General features: G+C 37.2%; 1 protein-coding gene across 1 annotated transcript; it reads left to right on the forward strand.

Moving 5' to 3' along the window:
* Positions 1–1,194: 1,194 nt before the first annotated feature.
* LOC110167804 (LIM/homeobox protein Lhx8-like) lies at positions 1,195–4,116 on the forward strand (the record flags this gene model as incomplete). The annotated part of the gene is given in 8 exon segments (XM_055162241.1): positions 1,195–1,361; positions 1,656–1,972; positions 2,468–2,593; positions 2,703–2,824; positions 3,172–3,265; positions 3,267–3,393; positions 3,707–3,810; positions 4,021–4,116. Coding segments are annotated over 7 exon segments (801 nt in total), but the record flags the coding sequence as incomplete, so codon positions are not given.
* Positions 4,117–9,808: the final 5,692 nt, after the last annotated feature.

The following is a 9,808-nucleotide window of genomic DNA, read 5'->3' on the forward strand; positions in this document are numbered from 1 at the left end:
CACGTTTCTTTTTCTTTCTTTTTTTGTTTTGTTTTACAATTTCTGGGTTTCAGATAACATCGCAACATCCCAACATTCTTCAGCTGTGTATGTGTATCTCAAAGAAATGGGGGTGGGTAATATAATTGTTGTTAAAATGCATATTCTTTATGTAATATGAAATATTAAATTCAAGGGTCTAGTTAATTAAGTAAATGATCAGGTTATATTTTTTGTGGACTTGAATATATTTCTTTCTTTATATTTTCTTCCTATCAGGGAGTATGACATCATGTTCTTTAAACTGAAAGCCACCAAATTTGTGGCACAGTATTTTAAGATTTTTATTCTTTTTCATTAAAATATCAATGTGGCCTTGATGTAGGAAATGTGCATTTTACTTAATAAGCAGTACATCACCTCCACTGAATAATACATGTTATGGTCCAAAACAAATGAAATCACTTTAGATACTTAATATTATTGCATTAAAAGTAATCATTCAAAACAACTGTGTGTCTCTCTGAAGTCCCAATTTGATTGCATTAGACGGAGTATGATATAAATACAAAAAATAACTAATTACATGAAATGTTTTTCAAAAAGTGTTTGTGCATCAACAAAAATGTGTTGAATTTTTTTCATTTATTTGATGTATTTCTGGGAAATCTAAAGACTCACCCAGACACAAAACAAAGGGCTCTTGTGCAGTTTGTAACAGCCTAATTAAAATACTGAATTCAGACTAAAATTAGATGTAAGATTCTCTCCATGCCATAACTTTGATATTCTATATTTATAAGATACATTATTGCATAGTGCCTTAACACAGCAGAGACTGTTTTAGACACCTAACAACTAACAATAACTGCTTACAATAACAGGTCTAATTGCAGTAATAGCTGTGTGGGTCATTATTGACCTTTGTCCCTTTTAAACTGTTGTTGTACAATTTGTGTGTCATTGAATGTGTGACAGTGACAGACTGACAGCTGCCATTACACAGATCACACGTTCTGACCAATTAAGAAGCATCCTGGTGCCTTCATTGCACACATCAGGCTAGACTAATAGCCCATAGGATTTAGACCTACTGTTTAACGCCATGAAGAAACCACACATGTAGCTTTAGTCCCAGAGGAGGCGCGGCTAAAAAGGTCTGAAAAATGTGAATTTATGATCCACCCACTAGGCACATCTTAAGGCACACTCGCTGCCAAACAGAGCAGAGGAGCGCTAGAGAATCTGACTTTCCTTGAACGCAACTTTTGGGGAGCTTTTACGTACTCTGGAATATAGAAATGCGCTGGAAAAACGAAGTGAAAGTTGAATGTTGCACTGTTAGCCCGAATGAAAACGAGACTATTTTGTCCACCGAGGAGGTAAGACTTTCCCATGAGCGCCGGTCAGTATGTCTAGATCTTTAATATAGCCAAAAGGGAAATTGTCCTGCCAATAAAAATCAGGGTGGCTGCGTGTCATTAACCGGCCTCGCGCAACCTGACTTCTCGGTATTTTCACAATTTGAAGCAATGCACTCCCCCTTGGATTCTGCAATTAAAACTCAAGTAGTTAATAAGACCTCTTCACCTTTTGCTTTGCCCCGGGAAGACGTTTGTGGCGAACTTAGCCCTTTTAATTGGTGTTATTAAATAAATCAATGCCTTTTTTCCCAGAGACGTCGCGCTGCGTTTGATTGACAGGTGAAATTGGCGTGTTGCTGAATCACACAACTCGAGGACATAATGCACATAGGATAAGTATGAGTTCAAGTGTTGTCTGTTTGTGTACGTAATGACTACTTCTCTTTTAAATGTCATTTTGGTAATCGCCGGCGTTGTCATGGTGAAAAGTGAAAGGCATGATATTTATGGGACGGAGCAGGGGGCATTTAAGGCGGCTGCGACAGTCTGACCCACCGACCGTCATGTGCGAGGACTGCAAAGGCGGAGAGGACCTGCTGGCCAAGTGCGCAGAAGAGGGAGACATCATGGTACGCGCTCAAAACGGACTAAACTTTTATAACCTTATCGACAAAGAATAACAAGTTATTTGGCTTTTTTTTTTTTTTTTTTTTTTTTTTTGGTGGGGGGGTGTTTAACTTTTTTTTTCTTTTTTTTTTCGGACAAAAGATGTCGGCATAAGTTTTCTTCAAAGGCTCTTGTTTTGCCACAAACATCATCTCGGGCGCTGCATTTCATATTATTTAGGGTCAATTTATTTGTAGTACTTTTCAGCTACTACAAAGTTTCCATTTCCCCCATACTATAGGCCTTTTTTTGTTTTGCTTCTTCTGGCAACTTCCAATTGAATGTCAATGTCATTCAATAGGCTAAACGCGGGTATTCCTACCATTTAACCAAATGAGCTTCAAAAGCATTAAATCAGGCCTGTTGAATTTAATGAAAATGTCTGGCTCTTAATATGCAGATTTTAGAGTTTGGAGTGATATTGGGTGCTTGGCTCTGACCACAGCTCTCCTTCTCAGGGCGCTCCTCTGGAAGTTTTGGATGAAGACGCGTCATCCCTTCAGGCCATGACTTCTGCTCCTCTGTTGGGCAGGACCGTGTGCGCGAGCTGTAACGAAGAAATAGTGGATAAATATTTGCTCAAGGTAAATGCGTTTAGTTTCTTTCTTCTGATGATTTTTTTTTTTGAAATTGTAAAGACACTCTGAGATGCCAGTTACTCACCTTCTTGTGGTCTCTTCGTCTTGGCTGTAGGTGAACGACTTGTGCTGGCACGTGCGCTGTCTCTCGTGCAGCGTGTGCCAAACTTCACTTGGCAGCCACAGCAGCTGCTACATCAAAGAGAAAGAGGTCTTCTGTAAACTGGATTACTTCAGGTACGCGCACAATGATCACGGAACAAGTGGATACAATTTAGAGAAACAATAACTAGGCTATGTCTTCTTCTTCTTCTTCTTCGTATTATTATTATTATTATTATTATTATTACTATTACTACTACTACTACTACTACTACGATTAGATTATTATTATTATTGTTATTATTATTATTATTATTATTATTAGTCAATGTAGCACCGCTTATTCAGCGCTTTATATTACAATTCATTACGCATTCCTAGAATCTCACTCAAAATCTGAGTCAAAGTACGAGATTAAAACAAACAAACAAACAAACATTAGCCGATAGAAAAAAATTAACTTTTTTTATTGTTACGTGCAGAAGGTACGGCACTTGGTGCGCGTGCTGCGGCCGGAATATCCATGCCACTGACTGGGTCCGTCGCGCCAAGGGCAACGTGTACCACCTGGCGTGTTTTTGCGTGTTTTTCCTGTAAAAGACAACTGTCCACGGGAGAGGAGTTTGCGCTCGTGGAGGAAAAGGTGCTCTGTCGCGTGCACTATGACTGCATGTTGGATAACCTCAAGCGCGCCGTGGAGAAAGGTGAAACTACCGAGGACCCCTGAATGCATCAGCATTTAGGAAAAAAATCTACCTGACAAAATATGTAGCCTACTAAGAACGCTGGCTAAACATCTCCAATGAAATTAATTAACAACTGAGAAATAGTTTAATTTTAAAGTTAACCTAGGCCTCAGTAGATTTTAGTCTGCAACAAGGGCCATAGCACTAAAAAGGCCTCAAGTCAATGTTACGATATCATTAAATATTCCAACAAAATTATAAGAATTTGAATTTTGTTCACTGACAATAAACAATGAAACTATTCTGATCAAATATTTTTTGTTTTTCACAGGAAGCAGTGTGAACATGGAGGGAGCAGTGCCGACTGAACAAGAGCTAAACCAACCCAAACCCTCAAAAAGGGCTCGCACAAGCTTCACTGCAGACCAGCTGCAGGTAAACACACCATCAGAATAATTCAACAACAGCATCCTTGTAATGTAACATATACCATAAAAATTTTGGTAATATTAAAGGTTAAATTCTATAAATTTAATTTTCCTATTTTTAAAATGTAGTATGTAAAAGTAGACTTTGTTGAGAGTAGAAAGATCCTTTGCACTTCCAGATGTGTATCTGATATTTGTATGTGATATCTGTGTGCAGGTGATGCAGGCCCAGTTTGCTCAGGACAACAACCCAGATGCTCAGACGCTGCAGAAGCTGGCGGAGCAGACCGGCCTCAGCAGAAGAGTCATACAGGTCAGCACACACTTTCATTCTTTATTTATCAGAGAATCTGTATTAATTTAAAACATGGAACATTACATAAGAAGGGTGTAAAATTGTTTGCAGACAATTAATAGTTATTATGACAATTACTTATTTAATAAAACAAGTTCATATTAAAAAATTGGCTCTTTGTAAAACATCAGCTCTTTGTGTACTCCAAGAAAGAACTACAAGAAAGTCTCATTTATGTCTAAAGTCTTATAACATAGTTTTTAAGAGAATGTCTATGATTGATGGGATGATCTTTTGTTCACCAAGAGCCCATATTATAAGAGCCTAGGTTCTCGGTATATCTAGCATCAACCTGGCCACTTCTTTCACAGTCTCTCATTGGTTTCCCCAGAATTGTCGAAGGGCGGCGGCCACGCCTACCTAACGTAGGAATCTGCATTGTTCAATAAAAAGCCCCGGTTGTACTGTTTTGATCTCCTACTTCCGGCTACTGAAGGTAGCCGTTTACTTGAAAACTACCACTACATGACATCACAAGGGTGAAACAGAGCAATTTTGAGCTTTGGAGACAAATTAATAATAAAAGGTTACTCAAATATTTGCGAATGAAACAAAACATGACTGCAGGTCTCTTTTTGAGGAGGCAACAAACATTATAACATGGCTTCAAACTCATAAGAGGTAATTTTGCGTAATATAGGATCTTTAAATACAGTCACATTGTTGCTAATACAATACATACATAAACTATACCTTGAAAAAACTGGCTCACTATTCAATACAATACATATTTCAAATCAATTTGATACGGTTCAATAAAAAACATAAAGGCTAAATCATGACTGTGATATTAAAGTCTTAATTAAACCATGTCTTGTGCAAAGTTCATATGAAACGCAAACATTTGAATCATCAAAACAGTGAAAATGTCAAAATGTGCAGCATATAAACGTTTCCTTCCACTAAACACGCAATGAAAATGTAGTTGTTACAAAATCATTTAGTAAAATATACCAAAAAATACTCTTGGCCATATATCGATACAGCAGCCCATGATATTGATACTGTATCATCAAATGATACCATATATCGAATATTTTTAATATTTTTGCACAACCCTAATCACATGCATACAAAGGAATGAGAAGGTGGAATAAACTACATTTTAAAATACTAAATAGAAAAGAAAAAAAAAAAGCAATAAAATTGAATACGGAAAAAAATATTATAATTGAGTAGTGAGTAGTGCAGTGATTAGAGCGCTCATTGACCATCCCCAAGATCGAAGGATCGATTTCTGCTTTGACCAGTTCAGACTGTTGTTGTGTCCTTAGACAAGACAATGCCCCAACCTTTCCTTGAAACAATGGTGTGTTTGTGTGTGCAAATGGTGGGATCAGTGATGGCGCAAATTGGCAGTCTCGCTTCATTCTGTTCGGTCTATGGAGCGACATCAAGCTGGGGGTGTTCTACATGTACAGTAGTAACCGTGGAGAGCAAACACTGCCAAAAACTTTTAAGTTATTCTGAAGAGTCAAGAAAAAATACAAAATGGATTTGAACAAGGAGTCTGTGATCGTTACAAGTGTTCATGGACCTGTTTATGGAATCTAAATGACATCAGCTGAAAAGTCTCAAAAAGCATCCTTTACAAATCAAATCAAATCAAATATGTTATTATCATAATTTTTAAGATGCAGTTACTTAAAAAGCTACTCAAGTAAAAGTATTCGTAGATATAGCAACTAATTCCCCAACTGTGCTAGCATAACAATGATCTATAGCTGAATAATAAAAAGCAAAGGGCAGGGGAGAAGTCAATGAGTGATAAAGCGTAAAACACAAAATGGAGTTTTAGCCGTGGAAAAATATGAAAGTGTTCTTCTCTGAGAAATCAATTTAGCCTCATCGATTAGACTCTTTTATTTCTGTGTAGTTTTTCAGTCAATGCCTTCCTCCCCTACAGAGAACAAGAATGTACTGTGGACCCAAAGGGATGTGATTATCCGTGTGGTCGCCGTGGTTACCGGTTAAAAAGGTGAATGGGAGAGTTATATGTCATGAATTGTAATGGGAATACATGCATGGGACCAAAGTACCTACAATTGTTCTAATTATACTCTAAAGAATTGGTTTGACTTTTGTAGTATTGATCTACTTTGTCCTCCTGTGTACTCCACCTGGGTATTATAGTTCACTTCACCTGCAGCCAATATGTTATACTAATACAAGTATGTTGGAGAGAATGAGGGATATTGACTGAGGGGAAACACGTTTGAAAGTTTTAAAGAGTTTTGCACTTCCTGGAATGTTTTACACTATGGAATGAAACTTAACCATCTCCATGAAGACAAGCAGGTCATGCTCCCAGGCCAAGGTATAGGCCAAATCTGTGGAGAGGCAAATTCGCTCACAGTAAGAATGCACGTTTTTCCAAGCTGTTTTTATTAGCAATTGATAGATAAATTTAATACCATAATGCGGAACTTTCCAAGGTTTCAAGATATTTAAATGACAACAAGAAAGTTACACAGTTAAATAAGGAACAGCCACCAAGTCAAGTCAAGTCTCACAGTCAGAGGCGGCGCTACCATTAGGGAAAAGTACGCAGCTGCTTAGGGCCCCCATACCTGAAGGGGCCCCCATCCAATTGGCCACAGTGCCACTAACGGCCAAAGATTTTCTTTCAATATGACATTAAATGAGAGTAGTTTATCTTTAAACAATAATCATAAGAAAAATAATAATCATCATATGTAATGGATGTCAACAAAAATGTAATTGTACCAGCAAATAAATACAATTACTTTCAGCTCTGGTTATCTACTACTACTACTACAAGTTTCCAAGTTTGTAGTAGTTTACAATGCACCATAGTTCAAATAAATAGGGACGTGCATGTCTCAAGAACAATGGGGAAAAACAGACAATAAATATAAAAAAAAACAAAAAAACAGTGAGGGCCCCCACACACAAGTTTGCTTAGGGCCCCCAAATTGCTAATGCCGCCACTGCTCACAATCCATACTGGTGCACACTTGAACCACAAGAGGCCAAGTCAGGTCCTAAGAAGACTGTATGTGTGGTTCAAATATATATTATTGCGACCACAGGAAAGGAAAGTCTAAAGGCAAGTTTTTAAATTGTAACTTCACAGAGTTATTGCTGCACATTGCAAAAGCCACAGAGAGAACAGTTTCCCTGGTGTGACTAAAAATGTCAGAAATCTTTCAATACATAATGATTTTCTCCGATTCTCCTGAGGGGAATAGACAGTTGTTAGTGTCTCAGAGATATACTGTCGAAGTTAATAATCTGAGTTATGAAAAGACATATGCTAAACAGACACATGACCTTGAGGAAAGTAATTCAACTAAATTCATTATGCCACAAGCAAATACGTTGTCATCAAATCAGATGAAATTATAATTAAGATTTTACAAGGGAATGAATAGCCAAGTTTTTAGTAGCATAGACGAATATAACTGGCCCGCTAGCCACTGCATTCCAAATCAGAAGTTAGAATGGCCATGAAAGGTTTTACAGTCCAATTCCAAATGACTATTGAACAATCTGAAACTGACAAATCAGACGGCTTCTTCCCCAAGAACGACTCTGGCTAGCAGAGCAACAGGTTTGATTGACAGCTATAGTGGACAGGGTTGGAAGGGACGAGTATCTTCAACAACCTCACTTCTAATTGGCTCTTTGATTGCACTCTTGGATTACCAACTATGGAGCTTGGCTGCAGATTAACCACTATAAAAGCTCTGATCATTTTGCTATAGGTGACACCGCACTGCCTTAGCCCACTCCTACAGTCTGTGGTCTTGTTGTAGGGGAGTACAAAAATACTGAAATATTGGTACATCGTCATAGTAAATTTTGTGATATAGTGTCGCTATCGTGAGCTGCTGTATTGATATATGATATTTTATAGTATATTTTGGCATCTTTTAGCAATTTTTAGCACTCCTACAGTTTTGTTGCTTATTTAGTGGAAGGAAGTAGAATGTTTATGCAATACACATTCACTGTTTCAATGATTCAAACTGATGTACTTCACATTAATTTTGCACAAGTAGTGGTTTAACAAAGAAATATCATATCATGAGCCATGTATTGAGTATCGTATAGAATCATGAGGGACTTTGTTGGTTTCTAGTCCGACTCTCTTGTAGGGGTGTCCAAAAATATTGAAATATATCAATATATCGTATTGTTTATGTGATGATACAGTATCAATAATGTGGGCTGCTGTATCAATATGTCAGCAAGAGTATTTTTTTGGTGTATTTTACTAAATTATTTGTTACAGCACTACAGTTTTGTTGCTTGTTCAAAGGAAGGAAACACATTTGACATTTTCACTGTTTTGAGGATTTAAATGTTTGTGTTTCACATGAACTTTGCACAAGAAGTGATTTAACAAAGACTTTTAGTATTAGTATTTTAGTTTTTTTTTTTATTGAACCGTATCGAATCGAATTGAAAGTGCACTGTATCGAGATGTTTATCGTATCGGCAACTTCTTAATGATACTCAGGCCTACTCTCTAGGGAAGCTAATAATATCTAATTACAGATACATAGGCGCAGTGCTTAGTTTGTATATGGGACTGTAATTGATGGGCATATGTCACTCACTATCCTCATGTTAAAAGAACATAATGACAATCAATATTAAGTGCCCGTCTCTAAAAATAGAAGAGCCTCATTGCTGTTTGTCACTTTAGCACCAAACACACAGTTGTGATGTTTTCTCATAAAACATTGAGTCTAAATATTATGACCGTCCCAGATGTGTTTAATGGGCACAGACTCATCACCATTCGGAGCTGTAAAAACACATTAAGGACCGCTGGGCTTCTCCACTCATCTCCACTCCCTCAAAGCAATATCTCTGTCCCGAATCCAAATTACAACTTAAAAAAAAGCCAAGGGGTGGAACAAATGATCTTCAAATATAGTCTTTGCCTGCTGCAGAGGACGTGAAAATGGCAAAGAAAAAGCATGGCAGAAAAGTGAGATTCTTGCATTTTTAAACACTAGCTCATTTGACTTCTATAATTGCCTTTTAGCACCAAAGAAGCCATGACACACCTTAAGAATCTTTGTTCAAACTTCCATATTATATTTTATTCATGCTTTTTAAATAATATTAGACAATTTTATACAGCTATTTCAGACTTTATAAATTAAAGGTGCTGTACCTGATTTTTACTTTCTTACTAAGGTTTATAGCCAAAAAACCTTGAACTGCTTTTATAATATATCTGTACTAGGGACAGAATTTCCATTTTTGCATGATAAAAAAAAAAAAAAAAGTACAGCTCCTTTTAAGGTGCACCATGTAACTTTCTAGTAGGGGTCCGTTACCATGAGATGTTATTGCTTTGGCTGGAATATTCTAGCCTGATTAATCAGTCAGTTTCACTTCGTGGAAACTGTCTGACATCGCAGCATTAGGATCTGTTCGCTCGACGGTAGGCGGGTACTTTTTTTTATTTAACCAACATTCCAGGGAAAGGATTAACATCTCCATGGAAAGAAGCAGGTGATGGATCCTCCATAATTGGAAATGATTTTCAGATCAGTCTTAACTAGAAAAATCTTCAATCAGTTCTGGCGAGAAAATCTTACTGTGATTGAGCCACTATATTATCCCATTATGAAAAGTGCACACGTCTTATAGATCTCTGTAGATCTAT

This window comes from Boleophthalmus pectinirostris, unplaced genomic scaffold (assembly GCF_026225935.1).
Source record: "Boleophthalmus pectinirostris isolate CB_2022bp ecotype Guang Dong unplaced genomic scaffold, ASM2622593v1 HiC_scaffold_437, whole genome shotgun sequence".
Lineage (NCBI taxonomy): Eukaryota > Metazoa > Chordata > Actinopteri > Gobiiformes > Gobiidae > Boleophthalmus > Boleophthalmus pectinirostris.